The sequence below is a fragment of the Heptranchias perlo genome, chromosome 8 (assembly GCF_035084215.1).
Source record: "Heptranchias perlo isolate sHepPer1 chromosome 8, sHepPer1.hap1, whole genome shotgun sequence".
Lineage (NCBI taxonomy): Eukaryota > Metazoa > Chordata > Chondrichthyes > Hexanchiformes > Hexanchidae > Heptranchias > Heptranchias perlo.
The window spans coordinates 32647270-32673007 of record NC_090332.1 but is presented as its reverse complement, the minus strand read 5'-3'; the positions used below and the strand labels follow the sequence as shown (position 1 = coordinate 32673007).

At 41.9% G+C, this 25738-nt stretch overlaps 1 protein-coding gene across 1 annotated transcript in view; it reads right to left on the bottom strand.

The window, feature by feature from the left end:
- Positions 1-25738, bottom strand: part of LOC137324524 (tyrosine-protein phosphatase non-receptor type 14-like) — a 260760-nt gene that overhangs the window by 85818 nt on the left and 149204 nt on the right. The window contains exon 5 of the mRNA XM_067988918.1: positions 6078-6175. Coding sequence (XP_067845019.1) covers positions 6078-6175 — 98 coding nt within the window. The remainder of the gene's footprint in view (positions 1-6077; positions 6176-25738) is intronic.

Below are 25738 nucleotides of genomic sequence, written 5' to 3'. Positions count from 1 at the left end.
GAAAATGCTGGACTTCAGCACCAAGGAAACACCAGCAACATTGTATGAGAGAGGATCTGTCATCGTGGTCAGCTCGACTAACCTCTCCAGGTCAGAAGAAAGAAAGCCCAACCAATAAAGCGCAGCTCTAACACGTTATGTCATGGCAAAGGACACAGAGCATCCAACTGTGTTCTGGATGGAGAGCAGGGGCAAGTCTGCTGAGACTTGTGCGAGTCAACATTCTCCGCAATCACTCTGATGAAGTCAAAGTGCCACTCGCAAAATGCTGGACCAAAACCTAGAAGCTGCTTTAAGATGTGCTGTGTCTGATAAATTTATGCTAGAATCCCAAACTTCGGTGAAAGAGAAAGACTGCAAAGTTTGGTAGATGTTTGTTAAGTGAACATACGCACAAAGTACATGTCGGGATAGGGCAGGAAAATGGATTTGAGGTAGATCAGCCATGATCTTACTGAATGGCGGAGTAGGCTCGAGGGGCTGTATAGCCTCCTCCTGCTCATATTTCTTAAGTTCTGACATAAAAAGCATACCAGAAATAGTGAGGAACTAAGGGGCTAATGAGAGTGAGGAACTTAAAGTAATTACTATAAGTAGAGAAAAAGTACTAGAGAAACTAATGGGACTAAAAGCCAACAAATCCCCTGGACCTGATGGCCTACATCCTAGAGTTCTAAAAGAGGTGGCTGCAGAGATAGTGGATACATTGGTTGTCACCTTCCAAACTTCCCTAGATTCTAGAATGGTCCCAGCAGATTGGAAGGTAGCAAATGTAATACCACTATTCAAGAAAAAAGGGAAAGACACAAAAGGAAACTACAGGACAGTTAGCCTGACATCAGTCATCGTGAAAATGCTGGAATCCATTATTAAGGAAGAGGTAACAGGGCACTTAGAACATCATAATATGATTAGGCAGAGTCAACATGGTTTTATGAAAGGGAAATCATGTTTGACAAATTTATTAGAGTTTTTTGAAGATGTAACTGGCAAGGTAGATAAAGGGGAACCAGTGGATGTAGTATATTTGGATTTTCAAAAGGCATTCGATACGGTGCCACATAAAATGTTGTTATGCTAGATAAGGGCTCATGGGGTTGGAGATAATATATTAGCATGGATAGAGGATTGGTTAACGAACAGAAAACAAATAGTAGGGATAAACGGGTCATTTTCAGGTTGGCAGGCTGTAACTAGTGGGGTTCCGCAAGGATCAGTGCTTGGGCCTCAGCTATTTACAATCTATATTAATGACTTAGATGAAGGGACCAAATGTAATGCATCCAAGTTTGCTGACGATACAAAGCTAGGTGGGAAAGTAACCTGTGAGGAGGATACAAAGAGTCTGCAAAGGGATATAGGCAGGTTAAGTGAGTGGCAAGAAGGTTGCAGATGGAGTATAATGTGGGGAAATGTGAGCTTATTCACATAGGTAGGAAGAATAGAAAAACAGAATATTTTTCAAATGGTGAGAAACTATTAAATGTTGGCGTTGAGAGAGATTTGGGTGTCCCCATAGAAGAAACACAGAAAGTTAATATGCAGGTACAGCAAGCAATTACGAAGGCTAATGGCATATTGGCCTTTATTGCAAGAGGGTTGGAGTACAAGAGTAAGGAAGTCTTGCTACAATTGTACAGGGCTTTGGTCAGACCACACCTGGAGTACTGTGTACAGTTTTGGTCTCCTTATCTAAGGAAGGATATACTTGCCTTAGGGGCAGTGCAACTAAGGTTTACTAGATTAATTCCTGGGATGAGAGGGTTGCCCCACGTAGAGAGATTGAGTAGAATGGGCCTATAATCTCTGGAGTTTAGAAGAATGAGAGGTGATCTCATTGAAACATAAGATTCTGAGGGGGCTTGACAGGGTAGATGCAGAGAGGTTGTTTCCCCTGGCTAGCGAGTCCAGAACTAGGTGGCATAGTCTCAGGATAAGTGGTCGGCCATTTAAGACTGCGATGAGGAGGAATTTCTTCACTCAGAGGTTTGTGAATCTTTGGAATTCTCTACCCCAGAGGGCTGTGGATGCTGAGTCATTGAGTATTTCAAGGCTGAGATAAATAGATTTTTGGACTCTAGGGGAAATCATGGGATATGGGAATCGGGCAGGAAAGTGGAGTTGAGGTCGAAGAACAGCGTGATCTGATTGAATGGCGGAGCAGGCTCGAGGGGCTGTATGGCCTACACTTGCTCCTATTTCTTATGTTCTTATGTTGTTATGTCTTACATTTATCTGCACAGTGTGTATGGTGCTTTCTACTAAGATTAGTGCATGTAGCTGAAATGACTTCACTGTAGACACTCCAGTGGCTTGTCCGTGATCTCTATTAGACAATGCTGTTGTAAACTTTAAATGTTTAAGCATACTGAACATAAAACTGTTTTACTACTGCTGGTCAACATTACAATTTACCACACCTTCAAATCTATCCTGTAAATGAGACTCATAGACACCATCTTAACAAATACAGCTTTTGTTCCACAACCAATAAACCAGATCCTGACATTCCCCAAGACTCAGCACAGCTGTCGTGCATTCCTGTGTCCCTTCACACCTACATGACAATTTCACACTTTGTAGGTGCCAGGAATTCAATTCGCTACAATTGGATCTCATCCCACAAAAAGTAGGGCACTTGTATTAAACTTTGCATATCAGACATGAATCTTTGAGAGTAATTTTGCAAGGCTCCATTGCCAGTGTAAAGCCTTGCTGGACGCTAGTGCAGATTGGAGATAAGGCTAAAACTGTAGTCCCGATTCTTCAACCCACATTCACTGCTCCTGAGGTTCTGCATGAGCAGCAGTGTCTTGCAAAATCACCATTTACGGCCTCAGTTTTCCAAGGATAATCCATTAAAATGAATGAGTTGCCGTCAGCATTACGATCGGAAAATCTAGGCCAAAATGCTTGCGTGTCTAATCAACGTATGCCTTTGCCCATAACATCTCTTTCCTGTAATTTGCTACGGTTAAAATCTATTTCTTGATTTATAGTGCAATGTAAAGAATCTCTGGAAAACATACTCTAAGCACCAGTCTGAGATCTACTTTTAGAGTTATAAATTTCACACCCTTTAGATCTAAAAGGTATGGAAAAGGGGAAACCAGGATTGGGTTATTTTTAAATAAAATCTATAATCTTCTTGAAAATAGACAGGAAGAGTAAAAGCTTCATCCAGAATTGTATAAACAGCATTTACATTACTAAATACGGCTTCATTATTCCAGCAGCAGAATCATAGATCCATGAAAAACTGAGTTACAATTCTGCTGCTGGGATAAGCAGGCAGGATTTACATAACCTTAATACATTTACAAAACCTTAATACTAGGCCACAGTTCCAGGCCCAGAAGGGGAGCTTTCCATGCGCTAGAATTCACTGTAAATGGAATGTCAATACCAGATTCACTCCAGTGTAACATTTGGCAGTGCGAGTGCAGGGTTTGTATCAGGGGGCTACACTTCAATTCATTCTGTGGCACAATCCACTGCACACATTGTGGCACAGTTCTGCAGCAGACAGACAACAAAGATGATATTATCACACCATGGGCCCGATGTTAACAGGGCTGCGGGTTCTCGGCGGGGGGGCTATCGGGCGCGCGGGTAATGCGCCCGGTGAAATTAGCCAGCTTCCCGTGCGATCGTAGCATCCAACCCACTAATTGGATCCACTTACCTGCTCCTCCGGGTTCCCCACTGCTGATCTGCGCGTCGGGCGAGCTGCGCATGCGCAGTAAGATCTGTCAGCTGGGGGAGCTCTATTTAAAGGGGCAGTCCTCCACTGACAGATCAGTTAATGACCTGAAATACCTAAATAAATACTTTCAAGTGGCATCCCGCTGGCTTTAATTACCTGCGGGATTCCCATCAGCGGGGGCTGCACGCGCATGCTGGCGCGTCAGCGGGGAACCCAGAAGTGCGCGGGTTCGGGGCGGGCTCCGGTCCCGCGCCGGGATTCTCCGATTTTCGGAGCCCCCCCCGCCAGGAACGCACCCGATAGCGGGTGCTAAAATGACGCCCCATGTTTGTCTTTTTGCAATGTTGTCTTGATGTACAAACTGTGGTTTTCAAGGACACAATCTAGAGAGCTGGACTCCCTTTTAACTCTGCAATAACTCCAATTTATTTGAGAGTGCCAGTGCTGAATGAAGCAATTTAAGTTTTTTTGGGGAGGCGGGGGTGGTAATTATGGTGCCAATTAAATTCCACTCTGTTGAAAACTGTAGCCTGATGCCAATTACAAGAGACCATCCATGATTTTTTGTAAACCACCAGAGAATACTGAACAGCCTCACATTATAGAGTGGTAAAAAAATATGGATATACAACCACTGCTAAAGAATGTTATCACACACACACACACACACACACACACACACACATATATAATTCATGTAATTTAAAATATTTGTTGCTGTAGCTTCAGCTGTAAATAGGAATTAGTATCATGATAACTGTCATGATAGGGAAACTTGGGGCAGAAGAGGTAATGAGGGCTAAATTTATATACAAAGAAACATTTTTAGCTCTTTGCTCACTGGTGCTACTTCCACCCCAACTTCCACCATTTTCTCCTCCTACCGCTCTCTCTTGATGGCGGTGATTCAAGCTGGGGTATGCTTCAATGGACAGCTGTGATCCTCTAGTACTTTACTGAAGTGGCCTTTCTACATCTGAGAGCCTGAACAGTGACCATTAGTGGATAGTTCAACAAGGGAGATTACAACCAAAATTGATCCTGTCTTCACCCTGCATCATACACACACTTTCTGGCAGGGGTTACTGGATACTGAGCAGCAGTAGAAATTCTAACTGATTTTTTTCTTCCCTTGTAGAATCCGACTGCTATCCTGACTGAGATCAGTGGGCTTTTTAATAATACCCAAATGAAAGACAAATTTGAGAATCAAATTTGAAAACCAAATCTAATTTGCATTAATTCAAATTCAGGACTGCATTTGCTGCTGATCCCTGGTGTATACGTGTTATTTTATTTATACATCTATCAATATGGAGAAGGAAAAGGAAGTACCAACATGAGCCACTTTTATGCTGATACTTGATTATATTGATTTCCAAGAACCTGTTGCTGACAGTCCCACTATTAAATCCTTAGCCCAGCAGTAGAATTATAACTGTTTTTCGTGGGTCTATGATTCCGTTGCCAGAATAATTAAGTCATATTTAGTAAATGCTAGGAGCAATCTCACAGAATCCAGTCTCCAGGCCTGACTAAAACAAGCAGCAGCGTAAAAGTGGCTATGGATCACAGGTCTACTCAGTTTGTTAGATGGAGATTTTGTAAATGTTCATGCCGAACAACACCCCTCCCCTCAAGTCACTGAATGGGCAGGTAGACAGTGTGGTACTGTTGCCTACACAGCAGGAAGATCGACGGTTTGTTCCCTGGTATAGGCCAAGTTAACTGATCTAAACAGGGCACAACAACAGTCCTCAGTGACTCAGCTAAGGAGTAGGAAAAAACAATCAACTCAGTTTCCCATTGATATTAAGTGACACTAAATGAAAGAAATGGAAGACTTTGTACTTATAAAGAGAGATAGAGAGAGGAAAAAGAGTACGTGAGTGTAAGTATGAGTGAGTGCACACATGTACGAATGTGTGTAGTGAGTGACTCTATTGTCCAATAGCCTGTCAGCATTCAATGTCTAGGTTCACACAAGAAGAATACCACTTGGAAAGAAGCCAGAGTATTCAGAATGTGCAGTCTGTAATATCCTGACTGCACATAACATGGATAGTTATTGGTTATGGACCCAAGGGCTGATCTCATATCAATGGAAGGGAACAGGAATATTGATGAGCATTGGATTCCGGGACATTGTGTCAGTTCCAGCTTTTATAAGACAATATTATTCCACTGCCAGATCACTACCTCAGGTAGGTCTCAGAGGTGGTGCAGCTGAATCAAAGCAGGATTCAGTGGTTACATTCTATGATATTCAAATCAAATTTATCTTGCTGCGTGAATAAAATTCAAAATATAAGCTAGGGCAATAGTTTCTGAGAGCAGCATAAAGGCAGAGGCTCTGCAATTATACACTTACCTTGCACAGCTAAACCAGCTAGCCTGATGCCTTGCTCTAATGTACAAGGAAGCCGTCCATCGAGCACATCTTTCTTTACTTGAAGGTAATACTGATACCTGAAACAATGAGAATAGAACATCGTCGTCAAGTGGTGGTGATCCATTGAAATAAGTACCGTTTTTAAAAAAAACTTACAACAACCCAAGAATTAGTATTTTCCTTTGGACAGTTCTTGGTTGTGTAGACCAACAGATCGGTGCTAAAAAGTAAAGGTGGCAACAAAGAATAAAACAAGAAAACAGCTTAAGTTTAGGGCTTTCCCTGTGGTTCAGTCCATAACATGTGGCAATCAGCCATGAAGATATCTTCTATCTCTGGGCTATGTTGAAAAACTGATCTCAGCCAGACTGCTAGGACAATTGATCTCAGTGTCATTTGACTAGGAAAGGAGAGGACAAACATAGGAAAAAATTTAGGCAGGGCTCCAGGAACCTGTGTGTGTTATATAGATAGAGGGGTGGCAAGGGGAAGATTAAGCTCAGTGTTGATTTTCAACCCAGCCCCCCACCCCTCCCTCAACATGTCCACATACCCACACAATTAAATAACATTCCCTGTCCAGGCTAATGCCCGAAGAACTGTCATTTGGTTGAGGTAGCAGGTGGTTAATAGCCTCAACATAGATCACATGCCTGAAGAATAGGGCATAAAATGGGAAAAACATTGAGGGAAAAGAGTCAGTGGTGTTTTTGGTACATTAATATATATGTTCATCACTGCCCAAAATCACTGAATAAACAAATGAGTCCTAGCTATCATTTATTATTTACTGGTAAACAGATCTTAAAACAATATTGGAGGAAAGAGGACATTTTTCCCAAAGTTATGTGAATATCTGGATTAATAACCTTCAGGTCTAAAGTTTTACAGTGAGACCATTCACACACATTTATGGTTATGTTGCTGGTTGCTTGCCAAGACCGGGCAATGAGCCACCGTATTGCTATAACATGTTTACCATGTTGTAGCTGAACAATACTGCCACTGTGGGAATGTGCTTTCACTGATCGTTGTCACCAAGAGCTACCACACATACTACAACCTGGCACTGATACATTAACTGTTTTCCATCCACACAACAATGACAATATAAACACTGCTAAGTTGCAGAATTGTCAGCCCATGTGATACATGTGCAAGACTGCTTTCCATTTACTGAAATCAAAGTCTTGATTATGCAGCTGCAGGTTCTCCCCAGCTAATGAAAATAAATTTCACTACTACATGGTTTATAGTCAATCTTGTACTGTGTCATCTGGTAATACATTTAGACATTAAGGGAAAATAAGCACATTGTCCTCTCAGGTTACCTTTATAACAGAATATTACATAACGGCTGGAAATTTCATGCATCAGTCAGCCCCCGAGTTTATTTTAAAAAAAGGTAAATGAAACACCATGGCTCCATTTTGCTGCATTCTTCTCAAAGCCACCGTGGAAGAGGTAAGGAGATGTTTGCATGTGTGAAGAGATGTAGCAAGATGAAGGGGTTTAAGGAGGAAGTTTCAGAATGTGGGGTCAAGATGGCTGAAGGCACTTCCAGTGATGGAAAGAGTGCAGGATGGGGCGTGGGATCACACGGTAAAGCAGATTTGTAAGAATGGAGGATGCAGGCAGGAGAAGGTTGAGAAGATAGAGAGGGGCAAGGCCATGGAGGCATTTGAGGATGAGAATGAGGATTTTCAAATTAATGTGCTGATGGATATTGAAAAGGTCCTTGACTCAGGAGGTGACTGCGGCTTTCTAGAGCAGTGGGGGTGAAATGGAACAAATACGAGTTTGCTTCTAGTTCATTTAGCTATAACACAATTTTTTTTTAAATCGGAACTTTGGCAGAATTTTAACACGGAAAAAACTCAGCACTCTCTTTTTCAAAAGCAATTCAATGACTGCAAGGAGACAACTTCCAAGAAATAACCGAGGGTGTAATCCAGTGTGCACAAAGCAGCTGTTCACATAAATTTAGGCTTTAGTGTGGACAATTTTGTTGTGAAGATATAATGGCCCGGAAATTGCTCTTCAAATAACGGTGAAGCTAATAGGGCTCACCGTTATTTGCGGAAATGGAACAGCAAGTTCCGGAGAGCGCACATGTATAGTGAAAGGCGGAAGCTGGAACTTGCTCTTCCTGATTCACCAGTGATCTGAAAGCTTCGCGTTAAAGGGACCTCGCTGGCTGCAATCAATGGATCAGCACAAACTTGCTCTCCTGCCCAACTAGAAACTAATCTCACCACTAAAAAGGTACGCTGAGTTTTTTTTAGGTCTAAACTAACTTTTAACAGCATGGTAAGTATTAATGACTGTCAAACCACTTCTCCAGCACTGAATATTAACTTCTAAAAATTCCTGATTTTAATAGTTTTTGGACGTTTAAAAAAAATTAATTAAAAAATTTTGAACATTAGCCTCTATTTATTTTGCTTTCTATATTTCATTTTATAGTACATTTACTAACTTTATCAGGCACTTCCTGGTTTTTAGTCTGCGCGGTTTGTGAATGAGTTTCACTTCCTGGTTCTCACAGCGTGGCTTGCTTCAAGTTGATTGGTTATGGGGACATAGAGATACTTTGCCCGCTCACACAGCCAAGAAAAGAACGCTGCCATTTTTTGAACTCACATTTCAAAGAAGTTGCCACCAAAAAGAACGCGGTAACTTAGAGGGTGAGTTTAAATCCAATGAACGGCGAGCACTGTTGTTTCGCCACTCAGAGCAATTTACGGGCCAATATAATTTGGACTTTCTCATAATTTAAATGGGTATGTTTGCAATTGAGGAGTTGTTCATTCAGTACTGAGCAAATATTGTACATTGATTCATAGGATCTTACAAAAAGAGACTTGCATTAATAGAACACCTCTCTAAACTTTGTTGGACTTTTTTGACTAGAACACAGAGAGCATTCCTTCCATCTCTTACACTAAATAACATTTGCCTGAGGAAGGAGGAAGTCTCCGAAAGCTTGTGAATTTAAAATAAAATTGCTGGACTATAACTTGGTGTTGTAAAATTGTTTACAACTAAATAACAATTCAACCTTTCAACAAAATAAGTAAAGCAAACAACCTGTTGTCCAGAGTTAGAGGTTAATCTGCTAAAATGAAATGCTCAGTTATGGGAGGCCCACTTCAGGCCTTTTTCATCAGGATGCATTTTTAAATTAGACATTCTAAACATAATTGATTTTTTTTGTGACTGTACACTGCAACAAATAGAGGGCAATTAAAAAGTCAACAGAAGAGAGAAACACTCCAGAATTAAAATTCACAATTCTGGCGATGGGGTAGGATCAGTTCATACAGATAATCATCTCATCTTCTGATGTCTGTTGATTAAGATTTAAAATGTAAATACATTTATTTCACAAGATCACAAGATAATTATAGATGAGGAAGCCATTAAAGTCCCATCTTAATTCATCCATCCAATATGACCCTGTAGTCCCCTCAATGAGGCAACTAATTGTTTAAATAATCCCAGGGTTTTCACCTCAACTGCTCTACCTGGAGTCCATTCCATGAATTGATAACTGTGTGTGAAGAAGAACTACTGGACATTAGTCCCAGATTTGTCTTTTATTAGTTTGAACAAATGCACCTTTATCCCACTGTCCAATTTAGTTTCACCTAATTTTCTGGTTCTATCTTTTCCATAGTATTCACCATTTTATATGCCTCTATAAGATCACCTCTCAGTCACCTGTTCTCCATGCTGACAAGCCCCAATTTCTCATGTTTTTCCTCACACCTCAGACTTGTAGTTCTCTCAACTGCTTCCAGTGTTTGAATGCCTACTTCTTGTCTCGGTGACCAGAGCTGGACAGTACTCCACATGTGGTCTAACTAGAGGACTATCCAGTTTGACCATAATTTCCTCTGACAAGTACTCTGTTGTTTTACCTATATAGTTAAACATACAACTTCAACTATCCTAATATGGACTGGGATGGTAATAGTGTAAAGGGCAAAGAGGGGGAGGAATTTCTAAAGTGTGTTCAGAAGAACTTTTTCGATCAGTATGTTTCCAGCCCAATGAGGAAGGAGGCATTGCTGCATCCAGTTCTGGGGAATGAAGTGGGTCAAATGGATCAAGTGTCAGCGGGGGAACATTTAGGGAACAGTGATCATAGTATCATAAGGTTTATATTAGTTATGGAAATGGACAAGTAGCAATCTAGAGTAAAAATACTTAATTGGGAGAGGTTTCCAATTTCAGTGGGTTGAGAACGGATTTGGCCCAGGTAAATTGGCAGGCAAAACTGTAATCCAACTATGGGCGGCCTTGAAATAGGAGATGGTTCGGGTACAGTCTAGGTACATTCTCACAAGAGGGAAAGGTATGGCAAACAAAGCCAGTGCTCCCTGGATGATAATTGTAAACAATTTTACAACACCAAGTTATAGTCCAGCAATTTTATTTGAAATTCACAAGCTTTCGGAGGCTTCCTCCTTCCTCAGGTGAATGTGGAAACATCCCTGGATGATGAAAGAGATGGAGAGCAAGATGAAGCAGAAAAAGGGGGTATATGACAGATGTCAGGTTGATAATACAAGTGAGAACATAAGAATAGGAGCAGGAGTAGGCCATAGGGCCCATCGAGCAGCTCCGCCATTCAATCAGATCATGGCTGATCTTCAACTTCAAGTCCACTTTCCCACCCGATCTCCATATCCCTTGATTTCCCCTAGAGTCCAAAAATCTATCAATCTCAGCCTTGAATATATTCAATGGCTCAGCATCCACAGCCCTCTGAGGTAAAGAATTCCAAAGATTCACAACCCTCTGAGCGAAGAAATTCCTCCTCATCTCAGTCTTGAATGGCTGACCCCTTATCCTGCGACTATGCCCCCTAGTTCTAGACTCTCTAGCCAGGGGAAACAATCTTTCAGCATCTGCCCTGTCAAGTTCCCTCACAATCTTATATGTTTCAATGAGATCACCTCTCATTCTTCTAAACTAAACTGAATAGCCCATTCTACTCAACCTCTCTTCATAGGTCAACCCTCTCATCCCAGGAATTAATGTAGTGAACCTTCGCTGTACCATCTCCAAGGCAAGTATATCCTTCCTTAGATAAGGAGACCAAAACTGTATGCAGTACTCCAGGTGAGGTCTCACTAAAGCCCTGTGCAACTGTAGTAAGATTTCCTTACTCTTGTACTCTAACCCCCTGGCAATAAAGGGCAATAAGATGGGCAAAGGGCTCAATTTTAAAAGTAAAAATGGGTGCGTTGGGGGCGGGGGACGTTGAAAGTTGCCACCATTTCAGACCCGTCCCCAACCCACCCATTTCCTATTTTCGCGGGGGCGGGACGAGGGGCAGGTGGCCAACCTGTTTTCAGGAGGCAGGCCTTAAAACCTTTCAAGGAGGTTTCGGGCCTCCATTTTTAACTAATTTCCCATTTCAACACCGGGGGGTCGGGATTCCCGGGCCTTCTGTTTTACGCCTTGTGAAAGGAGGTGAGATGGCCCGAGACTGCAGTTAAGTGCCTAGAAAGACACAGCTTGTGGGCATGGAGGAGCAGGAGTGCTTCCCCCTGGCCCAACTAGCCTACCTACACCGACTCCCCCCCCCGCCCCGCCACAACCCGATCACAGACCCCCTGCAGACGTCCGCTCCCTGCCTGATCTCCCGTCCAACTGAGACCTGCCTGTCAATCAGCCGGTCAGTCGGGCGGGAAACCGACAAAAAATATAAAAGACGTCCGTACGTCAAAATCGTAAGGACATCCGGGAAACTCGTACTAATGGGTTTCCCGACCTCAAATTGACCCCCCCACCCTCTTCCCGGCTCCATTTGTAAATTGAGCCCAAAAAGAGAGTATGAGAATAGACCAGCGGCTAACATAAAAGGGAATCCAAAAGTCTTCTATAGGCATATAAACAGTAAACGGGTAGTAGGAGGAGGGATGGGGCCAATTAGGGTCCAAAAAGGAGATCTACGCATGGAGGCAGAGGGCATGGCCAAGGTGCTAAATGAGTACTTTGCATCTGTCTTTACCAAAGAAGATGCTGCCAAAGTCACAGTAAAAGAGGAAGTAGTTGAGATACTGGATGGGCTAAAAATTGATAAAGAAGTGGTAGTAGAAAGGCTGGCTGTACTTAAAGTAGGTAAGTTACCCGGTCCGGATGGGATGCATCCTAGGTTGCTGAAGGAAGTAAGGATGGAAATTGCAGAGGTGCTAGCCATAATCTTCGAATCCCCCTTAGATATGGGGCTGGTGCCAGAGGACTGGAGAATTGCAAATGTTACACCCTTGTTCAAAAAAGAGTGTAAGGATAACTTTCAAAAGTCCATATATGCCACTTAGGAGGCTTGTCAGCAACATTGAAGCCCATGGAATAAAAGGGGCAGTGGCAGCACAGATAAAAATTGGATAAGTGACAGGAAACAGAGAGTAGTGATGAACGGCTGTTTTTTGGACTGGAGGAAGATGTACAGTGGAGTTCCTCAGGGGTCGGTACTAGGACCATTGCTTTTTTTGATATATATTAATGACTTGGACTTGGGTGTACAGGGCACAATTTCAAAATTTGCAGATGATACACAAAACTTGGAAGTGTAGTAAACAGTGAGGAGGATAGTAATAGCCTTCAAGAGGACATAGACAGGCTGGTGGAATGGGCGGACACATGGCAAATGAAATTTAACGCAAAGTGCAAAGTGATACATTTTGGCAGGAAGAATGAGCAGAGACAATATAAATTAAATGGTACAATTCTAAGAGGAACAGGGAGACCTGGGGTATATGTGCGTAAATCTTTGAAGGTGGCAGGAAAGGTTGAGAAAGTGGTTAAAAAGCATACAGGATCCTGGGCTTTATAAATAGAGACATAAGAGTACAAAAGCAAGGAAGTTACTTTGAACCTTTATAAAACATGTTTAGGAAAGATGTGAAGGCCTTAGAGAGGGTGCAGAAAACATTTACTAGAATGGTTCCTGGAACGAGGGACTTCAGTTTCATGCATAGACTGGAGTTGCTGGGGTTGTTCTCCTTAGAGCAAAGACGGTTAAGAGGAGATTTGATAGCAGTGTTCAAAATCATGAAGGGTTTAGATAAAGTAAATAAAGAGAAACCGTTCCCACTGGTGGAAGGTCCGAGAACCAGAGGGCACAGATTTAAGGTAATTGGCAAAAGAACCAAAGGCAACATGAGAAAAAACTTTTTTACGCAGCGAGTAGTTATGATCTGGAATGCGCTGCCTGAAAGGGTGGTGGAAGCAGATTCAATCGTGGCTTTCAAAAAGGAATTGGATAAATACTTGAAGGGAACAAATTTGCAGAGCTATGGGAAAGAGCGAGGGAATGGGACTAAATGGATTGCTCTTAGAGAGCCGCAATAGGTTTGATGGGCCGAAAGGCCTCCTTCGGCGCTGTAACCATTCTATGATTCTATGATTCTATTTGCTTTGTTGACTGTTGCTCTGCAGTGATTGGACATGTTGAGGCTCAAGTCTATTAAGTCCCCCAGATCATTTTCATCTTCAGCTATTTCAACACCAATCATAGAGTACTTATGTCATCCAATTTTTCTTCCTAAGCAAAATATCTTACACTTGTCTATACATAATTTCATCTGACATAATTCCACCCACTTGTTTATTTTGTCCAACTCATTTTATATTTCCTGAACTGCCTCCTCAGAATTAACTTTCCCTGCTAATTTGGTATCATCTGGAAATCTGACCAAATTGTGCTGAGTTTCTGCACCTGCTGATTTCTATTCTTCAGCCATTCCCAATGTTTACCTTGAATATCCACTGTTTTAAAATTAGTAGCCTTTTGTTTGGAACCTTGTAAATGCTTTTTGGAAATATAGATACACCACATTGTAGGGTTTTCCACAGTCCATTTGGTAGATCACTTCCTCAAAAAAGTCAAGGAGGTTGGCCAGGCAGCATCTGCCCTTTCTGAATCCATGCTGACTGCTGCTTACTAGGTTATTGTACAAATAATCCTCAAGTTTAGTCCTGATAATCAATTCTTCCCTTTTTATCCTTTACTACCCAAATCAGTTCTCCTTTACCTTTCTGCCCTTTATGTAAAGTTCTTCAATCACACAGCTTAATCACTATGAAATGGACTCAAAGATGGAAATTTAGAAGCCCCGCCTTAAACTCCCCTTGGATTCTGGTCACCGAATATCAACTTGGGGGTGAAGAAGTAATCTGTTTTGTATTCATGTGGGTTTAAGCCCCACTCCAGAGACTTGAGCACATAATCTAGGCTGGCACTTCAATGCAGCACTGAGGGAGTGCTGCACTGTCGGAGGTACCGTCTTTCGGATGAGGCATATTAAACCAAGACCCCATCTGCTCTCTCAGGTGGACGTAAAAGATTCCACTGCACTTTTTGAAGAAGAGCAGGGGAGTTCTCCCTGGGTCCTGGTCAACATTTATCCCTCAACCAACACCATCAAATGTAAACAATTTTACAACACCAAGTTATAGTCCAACAAATTTATTTTAAATTCCACAAGCTTTCGGAGGCTTCCTCCTTCGTCAGGTGAACGGTGTTCACCTGACGAAGGAGGAAGCCTCCGAAAGCTTGTGGAATTTAAAATAAATTTGTTGGACTATAACTTGGTGTTGTAAAATTGTTTACAATTGTCAACCCCAGTCCATCACTGGCATCTCCACATCATCAACACCATCAAAAACAGATTATCTGGATATTTATTTCATTGCTGTTTGTGGGAGCTTGCTGTGCATAAATTGGTTGCCACATTTCCTACATTACAACAGTGACTACACTTAAAAAGTACTTCATTGGCTGGAAAGCACTTGGGGATGTCCTGAGGTCGTGAAAGGTGTTATATGAATGCAAGTCTTTCTTTATTATTGATGGGAGGAATTTCACCCCTTTGACATTGTCATCAATCCTATATGCCTATGACTATACTTCAAAAATAACTGAGCATCTATAAAGCACTATGGACACCCTGAGAATGTAAAAGGCACTATATAAATGCAAATTCTTTCTTTCTATGTGTATAGATACACACACGGACACATTTAAACTTTGAACCCCCAGCCTCCCCCCCCTTCCCTGGCTGTTTAGGTCCCTCAGGGCCAAGCATTAACTGTGAATGACTTGTTCCCAAGATCTCTGTTGATGCTGCTACTTGGTCAGCTACTGGGAGGACTGAAAGAAATGCCTGAACACAATATATGTTCTGATTTTCACAACAACAATTGAATTTAAATAGCATCTTTAACATAGTAAAATATCCCAAGGCACTTCACCGAGGAGTAAAAATGGACTCTGAACATAAGTGGGGGAGTGGTCAAAGGCATGGCTGAATAGGTAGGTTTTGAAGACAGGGACAGAGGAGGCGAAGTGGAAGGTTTATGGAGGGAGTTTCAGAGAGCAAGGCTGAGACAGTTGAAAGCTCTAACACCAATGATGGAACAGAGGCAAGAGGATGCACAGGAGGCCAAGACTTAAATGAATTAAGGACTTGGGATGGGGCTTGATTGGGGAAGAAGGTCACAGGGATAGGGTGGGGTTAAGCCATGGATGAGGATGAGGATATTTAAATCAATGTGTTGGGGATAGGGAGTCAACATAAGTTGGCGACGATTGAAATGATGGGTAAGCGGGACTCAGGAAGCAGGTGATGAACCCTTGGATGAGTTTAAGTTTATGCAGGATGGAGCTTGGGAGGCTGGCAAGGAAAGTATTAGAGAAATCAAGGTCTTAAGGTGACAAAATCATGGAAATAAGTGGTCTTGGTGATAGGCAGGATATGGGATTTTAAACTAAGCTCTGGGTTGAGCAGGGCACCAAGGCTGAAAACTATCTGATGCAGCCTGAGAGTCAGGGAGGGCGACGGATTTAGTGGGAAGGGTACAGAGTTTTTGACAGTGGCCAATTACAATGGCTTTGGTTTTCCCATAGTTCAATTGGAGGAAATTCTGCTGCAGCTATGACTTAATGTCAGCAAGCAACCTGACTCTATGAAATGTTAATCTGACCAAAAATTCATTGAATCCTGTGAGAAATTTAACATTCGTTCCAAATTACATTTTAGTGCATAAAATACTGATTACCTCCACTGATTCCTTTAAACAAAAAGACTCGCTAAAAACAAGAAAAAATACATTATAGCCTTATGAAGCAGATTGGAATGTCTTAATAAGGATGGTTCCCTTAAACACAAAGTCAGAAAATACTCGTAAAAGTAGTAAGGAGTCATCACAACATACTGTATGCAAAGTATTTAAAATGTACACACAACATTCCCCAAACAATGCCCTGGTGTTTGAATTGCTAATCTGAATCTTGGTTTAAGGATGATGTCCTTGGTTAATGTTTACATACATGACTGACAGGGTTGTGATAACATGCCTGAACAAAGCTGTAATTACAAGGCTCTCATCATCCTCCTCATATGGCAAACAGATGGGGAGTCCATAGCTGGGAGGCTCCTCCATTCTTACACTGCAGGGTAACATGCTTTTCAGCTTTCATTAGTTTGCTGATACCAGCTCTTTAATTTTATAGCTTTAATGTCACTTTAAACTACTTACTAAGCACAAATAAACCTTCAAAAGAATATAACCATTTAAGCCATGTTGTATAAGTGTTTTCTTTAATTAAATTTCTCACCAAAGCCCCAAAATTTGACTTCAGAAGGTGTCACAAAGTACTTTAAAAAAAATGTCATACAGTATATTAGAGGGAGGAAAAAGCAGAAGTCTCGTCCTTGGGTTACTACTCGTATATCTACAAGTGACTGGCTCAGAGCAGCAATAACAAGAAGCATTTACAAGAGATCTGGGAGCAGGAAAGCTTCCAATAGTAAGCGTCTGGCATATGTTTTAGCACTCAAATCATAATCCACAAGGAAGATGGCTGCTGACCCTGCTGTTGTCAATAGTAGTCAACTGGAGAGGGAGCCTTTATATATGTCACGCAAACAAGTTTACCCCGATCAAGACAACCCACATGGCATATCTCCTTCCAACATGGCATATCTCCTTGCATTGCTGTAAAGTTCCTGTGCTTCCTCCCTAAAAGGAGCATTTAACTATTTTTTCCCAATCACCTTTCGGGGGGGGGGGGGGGGGGGGGAAGGGCGTGGAACGAAGGGTTTTGCATTGAAAACACTCCTCTGCTATCATTTTCCCCTTTGATGCTACAGTGTCTATCATACAATGCCATATGCCTTCAAGTTAAACACTACCATAATTTTATTATTCTAAGTAATGCTGCCCCGCTCAGCACGATTACCATGTAACAATAAGTAGGAAATCAGCATACTCTGCACACAACAATAAACATTAGGCAGCTAATTCAAGGCATTAATTCAATCCTAGACTTCTATAAACATTCATAAACCAATTCAATTTTGGTCTTATGGTTTATAAATGTCATCGGGAATAATGGTTAAATGACAGCATTGTAACAGTCAGCTATCCACTATTCTAAATTAAATTCGATGACACAAAGGTTTTAACCAGGGCAGAATATATATTACACATCATGCTGTCCACCTTACCTTCAACAATCTTTCACTTGTAGAACACGGTCTGATTTCAAACTTCAAATTGTAAGAAGTGTAAAGTTTTCACAACTGGATTAGGAACAACTCGATTTGCATGAATATTTTTAGTATTACAGCATGATTTAGCTAAACAGCTAAAACATTTAGAACTTTCTATGCAGCTTGTTAAAGCTGGGCATTTTGGCCATTTTGATGATTCAGACTTTTTACCCTATGCATTTGAGACCATTTTCCCCTGTCTGTGCCAAGTGTTGGCGCTGCCAATTTCAGTTGGCACTATAATCCTTCAAAGTACAATTTGGGGGAGGGAACATTGTGCCATGCATATTTTGAACAGCAAATTAATATGAGGAAATGTTATGAATTTGCACTCCCAGCATGAAGCTTCCCCACACCTGGAACGCACATTGGAAATTTGCATTCGCTGTCCCCCACCCCAAGCTTTTCCTTCCATTAAAAGTATTGTCTTGTTAGATAGCTGTACCTTGACTGACCTAGTGAAGTCTTGAAATTTCTTTCTGACCTGCTTCTGGGTCCTGAGTGAATTGTGATCTTCTCCCATGTGTTGGCCATCTGTGCCCTGGGGTGGCAAAGAGTGTCACCCCTTCTCTGGAACACTTGCTCAATCAGCATTTCCATACACGGCAACTATGAGCACTTGATGCTAATTCTGAGCATTTCCAGAGTTCTGGCTATGTGCATATTTTGTGTGCAAAACCTGGTGCTTCCTGGCCACTCTCCCAAGGTTGTCCAAGGATGTCTCACACTTTGTGGAGTTTTGTACTTAAGCGCAAATTCGGAGTTTCCGCGTATGTGCAAACACATGGGTTCTGCACTGGCTTACAATTGGCACCCAGCAGCAGAATAGTAAGAAGTAATAAGTTCTTCCTGATGTGTAGGGTTATTTTGAACTATAATCCACAAAAAACAAGTGAGGGACCCCATATGAACATACGAAAATTATGGACATTAAAAGGTGGTACTCCACCTACTGTGACATTTTGTATGCTGTGATCTCCGCCCCAGGCAGGAACTGATCCAACTCTCTTTTGAAGGTCTGCAGCGAATCCGCACTCACTGCACGAGCCAGAAACTTGTTCCATAGGTCTACTATCCTCTGGGATATGCATCAAGTGACATTTAACTTAGTTCTCCCCTTGAGTAACTTATACACATGACCCCATGTCCTCCATAACCTATCAGAATATATCAAATTGAAATAATCTGTCAACATGAACACAGTTTTACGCTAAAACACTGCTACATGCAAGTTTCCTTAAGCTTTTGCTTCACTTCTGCGATACGCCTGCCAAAACCCTCTCGTTAATTAATATAGCTCTGCCCTCCCACCCACTATGCAAAAGAGTAGCTCACGCAAATTTCTTGCATTTATGCCAGTAATATGCTCGCATAGATATACGCCCATATATTAGGTGCAGCGTAGCCCGAAGTCACCTGATATCAGCATAACTGAGATTTCTGGAGTTTGCAATGATTTGCTACACAATTTTTTTTTGTTGAATTTTTGTTACTGAGCCCTGCACTATTCTTAACCAAAATGCTGTCAGTCTTAGTGCACCCAAAATAACTCAGGGCTCTGTACTCCCCACATGTTCAGAAGGACTGAGCAGCCGGGATGGCCTTTCCAATGGGCATACCCCTATTCTGCATAATAATAGAAAAGGAAGAGGAGCAGCAGAAGCAAGAGATTCTCAGAGTGAGTGCGATGATAGAAGACAGCAGCCCATTCACTATGACCCCTATCAGTGACGCAGCAATTGTGCTTGTTTTACACCAGTTTTTACGTTCCGGCGTAGGCAAATGAGTTCCGCAGGAAATTTAGGCACAAGTTTCCGTTGGCAAGATTCAGCATAAATCTCAGCATATACGGGATGGAGGAAATTCCAGCCCAAGGGACGAACGTGGCTTCTTTGTGCTTTAATATGCTTTTAAAGATATTCCATTTTTCTACAGATTTGGTAATATCCCCACCTAATAGAATTAACCAATTGTCCTGATTCAAGTCTTCTATTGTTTTAGTAAAGTTAGCCCTTTTGGAGTCTAGAACTAACAACTGATTCTGTGCCTTTGGTTCTGCTGATTAACTGAAATCTAATAATATTATGGTTACTATTGTCCAGCTGTTCATCAGATTTGCTAGCAAAATCCAAAAGGTATTGTAAAGCTGGATTTTCCTCCTATTGGCATGTTAGCGGCAGGCAGGACTACTGCTCACCTAATGTATTTTCCTCCCAGGAGAGCTCTCATTTGCTGGGTAGAGCAAGTTCAGAGCAGCAATACCACTTCTCATAGGTATAACCACCGCTGTAATGGAGAGGAATTTAGTACTGCAGCGTTTTACATGCTGCAGCCATTTAAATAGCCGGAGACAGGAATGAGCCACTGTCAGGCAGATGCAGCAGCCTCTGGAATGACAGCAGTGCAAGTTCTCCACCACCTCCCCCCACCACCCCGCCCCACACACACACACACATTTTCAGATGTATCTGTGGAGGTCCTTTTAATAGATGTGAAGACCAGATGAGTGAGACTATTGGAAACTGTTGGCAGGAAACTCCATACGTTGTGTTTAGACAGTTTAGAGGGAGCTGGCAGAGGCAGCTTTAAATCTGAACCGCTCCAAGAACTGCCACAGTGTAAATAAAGGGTCAATGACTTCACAAGGGTAAAGCACTAGTGAACATGAGGATCTGGGAATAGAAGAGGAGAGTTCCATTCCTCCACGGAGGGTGGAGAAACAACCATCCAGAGTAAGGAGCCTTGGGACCCAGAATTTAGGGCCCCAGTCTTTAAAAGAGCTATGATGAGGAAGCATCAATCTCACAGAGACAGTGGAGAGAGTTTCCATGCATATGTTTGAGATGATCGACATATGGGAGGAATTAACTCTCTGCATCTGTAAGTTTCTCATGACCTGCTGAACACCTTGGAGACATCAACAGAATAGGAGAGTTCTGCAGCAACAAGACACCAGGAGCAGCCTCTAAAGATATTGTTGGCTTCCAGAGTGGCGGTACTTCATTTGTCGCTTTGATTAGGACATTTTCACAGGGCTTCCAAGACCTGATTGGAACTATTTGCTTTGTCTTTATACCCACCATTAGCACCTCAAAGCCTGTGCCCAGCACCCGTGGGCTGCAAGGAATGGTCGCACATGTTGCTCTGGAGAATGGCGATAAGCCTGCTTCCTTAAGGCCCCCTCCAGTACCTATACATACAGAGTTTCAAACATTGGCCCGGCACCCCTGGCTAACACAAGAGAAAAGCCAGAAGCTGGTCCCGTTTGGACAGTTGCTCCAATAAGATGACAGTCCCCTCAGGTTCTAAGGCTCCGGGGAACATCTCAGCCACCCACCATTCTATCTCATCTCATTCAGGGAGCACCTTGTAGGAGTAGTAGACTAGGAGCTTAAGAAGGTAGGTTAGTAGGCCCAAAGGGGAAACACGGTGTTACAGTAGTTGTTATAAATAGTGAATAATTTTGATGACACCTTTTAACGAATGTTTCTGTGCAAAGTAAACACTGTTTGACCACATGTACTTGAGAGTTCATTTCTGTGTATACTTGTTAAATTTTTGGACCTGGATGGTGGCAAGGAAAGGTAAAATTCTCTCTTAAGAAGGAAAATGGTTGAAGTAAAGGACTATGTGAGGGAGAAAGCAGGCTGGTGTAAAGTTTATTTGGTGTGTCAATTTTATTCCCTGAAAGCACTGGACATTAAGTTGTTGCCACCATTCCCTAATTGCTGGCTGTCTTGTTCCATGCTCTCTTCCTGCTGTGCGCCTTCCTCATGCTTTCGGGAGGAAGTTCCTTCCCAACCCCATCATTGCCTTCAGCTTCTGCAAGCAGCAAGCTTTTCTTCATTGCGATGTTATGTAGAGCGCAACAAGCTACAACGATTCTGGAAACTTTCTCTGCACTGTATTGTAGGGCTCCAGCAGATTTGTTCAGCCTTTAGAATTCAGATTGCCTATCATCTGCTCCATCACACTTCTTGTAGTTGCATGGACCTTATTATACCTGTTCCCCCCCTCTGTCTGCAAAAGCCTTACTGGAGTCATGAGCTATGACTATGACTATCAGGAGATAGCCCTCATCACCAATCAACCATCCTAAGACATGACTTTGAGTCATCAGGGACTGGTATGGTAGACTGGTGCATGATGGGAATTCCATGTCCCAGTCCAAAACTGTGCTTTTTGCAGAGCTGATGAAAAACAACAATAAAAGTCCTGACAAAAACTCCAAATTGCCAAATAGATTGACATGCATGCAAAGTAACGCCAGTTGAAGCAAACAAACTGGCCTCCTCAATGCAGTATCCACCTCGGGATACCTTAAAGATGCTAATATTGTGGCAGTGTTAATTTGTGTAGGTTTGGGCTGGAAGTCAGGGGAAAAGGGTTGGAGGGACTAGCCATGCCCACCTGACTCCATTTAAATGCAGCAGAGCGCACTCCCATCGAGTCTTTAAGAGGACAGCCAATTTTTCAGGATAATTCTGGTGCAATGTTAGACCAGTGGTTTTGTGGCTATAAACCCATTTTACACCGTTTACGACCCACAACTGCCAGAAAGCAGGTGGTGATTCAAAGGAAAATCCAGCCTATTATATAATCACCTTCTAATGGTACAAAAATCAAAGAGTTAATCTTATCTTGTAACAACTACTTTTAACCCTTCCAGACTAAATTACTTTTAGCTTCAGAGTAAGAATTACTGCATCAAAAAATGTCAAATCTATATAATTCTTGGAGAGGACATTCCCCCCAGACCTCTAGGAAATACATTTTGCATCCTCAATGCTCACACCCCCTCCCTCAGAAACTTCTAAATCTGCCACTGCAAAAAACACTTCTGTGCACTTTAGTTTTTCCCTGTAGTACAATCGATGGTTATATTTTGGTATGCCTACAGTTAAGTCACAGTAAGCTCATGCCCACTGCACTCTCCGTGTCACTACTTGCTTTTACATGCCATAGATGATGCCTTTGGGTTTGGGTTTTCACCTTCAAATAGCACTAAAAGCAAGAGTTAATTTTAAATTATAGCCACCACTTTATTTAAACATACCAAATTATGAAATGTGATTCCCAAAACACTGGTTACAAATCCTGGAATCCCATGTAATAAAAGCAGAATTGAACTTAATCAGTCACTGTAAATCAGTGACCTTGGTCACAGGCCTATATTCATGTCTGTTTTTTTAACTCTTGTTTTTTTTGTTAAGTTGTCAGTGTTTTTAAGGGCCGTCAGCTTCTTTGAAGCCATTTTTCAGCTTTTACAAGTTTTTTTAGGTTGGTTGTATACATTTCTACTGAAGCATCGATCTGGGGCTCTTGGTAAAGGTCCTCTAGGAGATGACATTTTGTTTGCCACTAAAAATTCAGCTGTGTAACTTTAAGCTGCCACTGGCACTCAAAGGTCCATATGAAGAGGCTGCATTACAGTCAATCAAAAAATAACCTCTCCCACATGGACTTTAACTCCTGTAGCACCAACAGATTTCCCATTCCTCCCCTGCCTCTCAAAGCAGCAAACTCCCAACTGGAGACATCAGTGATAGCGGGAGCTTTCCCAAGTTAGTACAATGAGGCTGACTTCCCGCCATGGCTAGCGGTGATGATCCCATTGCACATTCCTCGCATTGACCTAAAAATCGGCTTTATATGACTCTTCAAAAAAAAAGCCTTAGTGTTTAGCATAATTTTCAAATTTCCACTTGAAAATATTAATCCTTGGGAATGTTCCTTTTCAAATATTCTATGAAGGTAAGAATGTGCTTAGCTTGAAAGCTGAACAGGCTTTCAATAATCAAAAGTTTTAATTAGCAGAGTGTAACAGGTTAAATGCACATCTTGTTTGATGGATTGGGCCATGTTGCTTTCTTAACATGATTCAGACTATTAACTGGGTAAGTATTTTAACCTCCAAATCTAGAGAGACGGAAACAAAATGTGCAAACAATGTGCCCCTTTCTCTGATAGAAACCCTCAACCATGTGTCTCTGCACACCTGTCTCTCCCTCACTCCACTGCAAGCTAATACAAGTGTCAGACCCTTGCTGAGGCCTGTCCAAAACACAACATTCCTTCCACAAAGGCAGCCCAAGAGATTCTATCTTCACTTCCCCATCAGTCATTCCAAATAAATGAACCTCTTGTACTCAAACGCAGAACATCTGCTGCCTTCTCACTCGGACTCTAACTAGGGGGAAAATCACACAACATGCAAGAGACCGACTCATTAAATGAAAAGGGCTGCTTTTCCTTAAACTATTCCAATTGTAATGCAGCCCCTTCATAAGGGCCTTTAGGTGCCAGTGGCAGCACGCTCAGTGGGATAGGTTGATTGCAAGCCTTAACCTGATGCTTTTTTGTGTTAACTTTTGAGTAAGATCAATTGGTACAGAATACATCTTATGAGCATCTACAATATTGTCTGGGACAATGTAAAATATCTGGGGCTGAATGTACTGAGAAAACTGCAATAATCAGTTTTGTTTGCAGACTGAACTGTTAAACCATTACTGTTAAACTCCTGGGCTGCTCTCTGCTATAGCGGAGACCAATAAATACTCTTTCAGATGAATTGGCTGGGATTTTATCAAAAAACTGTACCAGCCAAAACACCAACGTATTTTCAGCAATAATTTCAACACTAACCTCAACAGCAGTAGCAGGAACAATGCTCTTATGATAACATTGTACATGCAATACCAGACTAGTCCAAATATTTAGATATGTATATACAAACTCCCAGGTGGAAAGAGACAAAAACACATAGTTTCACTGCTTACATAATATTATGTAACAGGCCCTTTCAACCAACTTCTTTTCATACGTGCATAACAGTAGCTGCTTTTACGACAAGATAATTAATTAGCATAACGTGCAAAACCTACAGTGCTCTTTACTCTATTCCCGTTCATCCATTGCCTTGGTTTTACAGCGCTGGGGGCGGGGGGCAGGGTCAAATCATGTCATCCTACCTTCAACATCATAGTGCTACCTATCTAAAATTCAGGTGCGGTTGTAAACCTCACCCCACCTCAGGAGTTGATTTAACGGCAGGATTGATTCTGACCTGCGCCATGATTCTGATATTGGCAAAGTGCTATGCACTTAATCTCCCCATTTAGGTCAAATCAGCTCTATCGCTGATGATGAATTAACTCACATATACTATCTGTCATATCGCACACATTCTTCCCACTACCTGGTCTACTCCCATTACATTGAGCAAGTAAGTCAATTTTATCCATGCAGATACAGCGGGGGAAAAAACACATACAAGTAGCTTTGCGAAGAGATTCCTCGCCCCTGCCGCCCCCCCCACCCCGCTCCATAGAACGTACACAATGTAACTGGGCGGCTCCTTACATCTTCTCACTATCTAATTAATATTGAGCCCAAATTAATGGCACAAAAATACAACTAGGGCACAACTCTACCATTACATTACCTAAATGCTGCTATTACTGGAATACTACTTTTGAGGGAAAAAGAAGTGCTTTGTGTCAAACACTTATCCGCTTACAAGCTCTTCATAAACTTAGTCTACTCGAGATTTGAATACTGCTCTCATATTTAAAGAAGTTCTACTAGCACCTTTCTTGCACTTCTGGACAGGATACAAGAAAAAGTTTATTGCGCCATACATGATTGCTCTCATCTAGCCTCTGCATTGCAACCATTCTTTATCTTGCTCTATTTTATTGATACTACTATAGTCTGTAGCTCTCTGTTCTTTCTTCTCTTGTTCCTTCTATGCTGCAAATATGCTTTCCTACAGCCTCCTCCTCACCACATCCTCACTAGTTAAAATCAAGATTCATTGCGCAGTCTCCTATTCTAACTTATCCTTTCCATGACTTTTGAAGTTGCTACCTCCCACGGTCTTTTGTTTTGTCCAAGAACCTGCATCCTTTTAAATCCCAAGTTTGCACCACCTAATCACTGCTTGCTGGTGTACCGTGTTGGCTCTTTTGCTTATTTCAACTTCGGTGGTGTCCTATACAGTGGACCTCGATCCTTCACCTTAGTTTTTCAATTAAAAAAAATACAACCAGAAATTTATTCTAG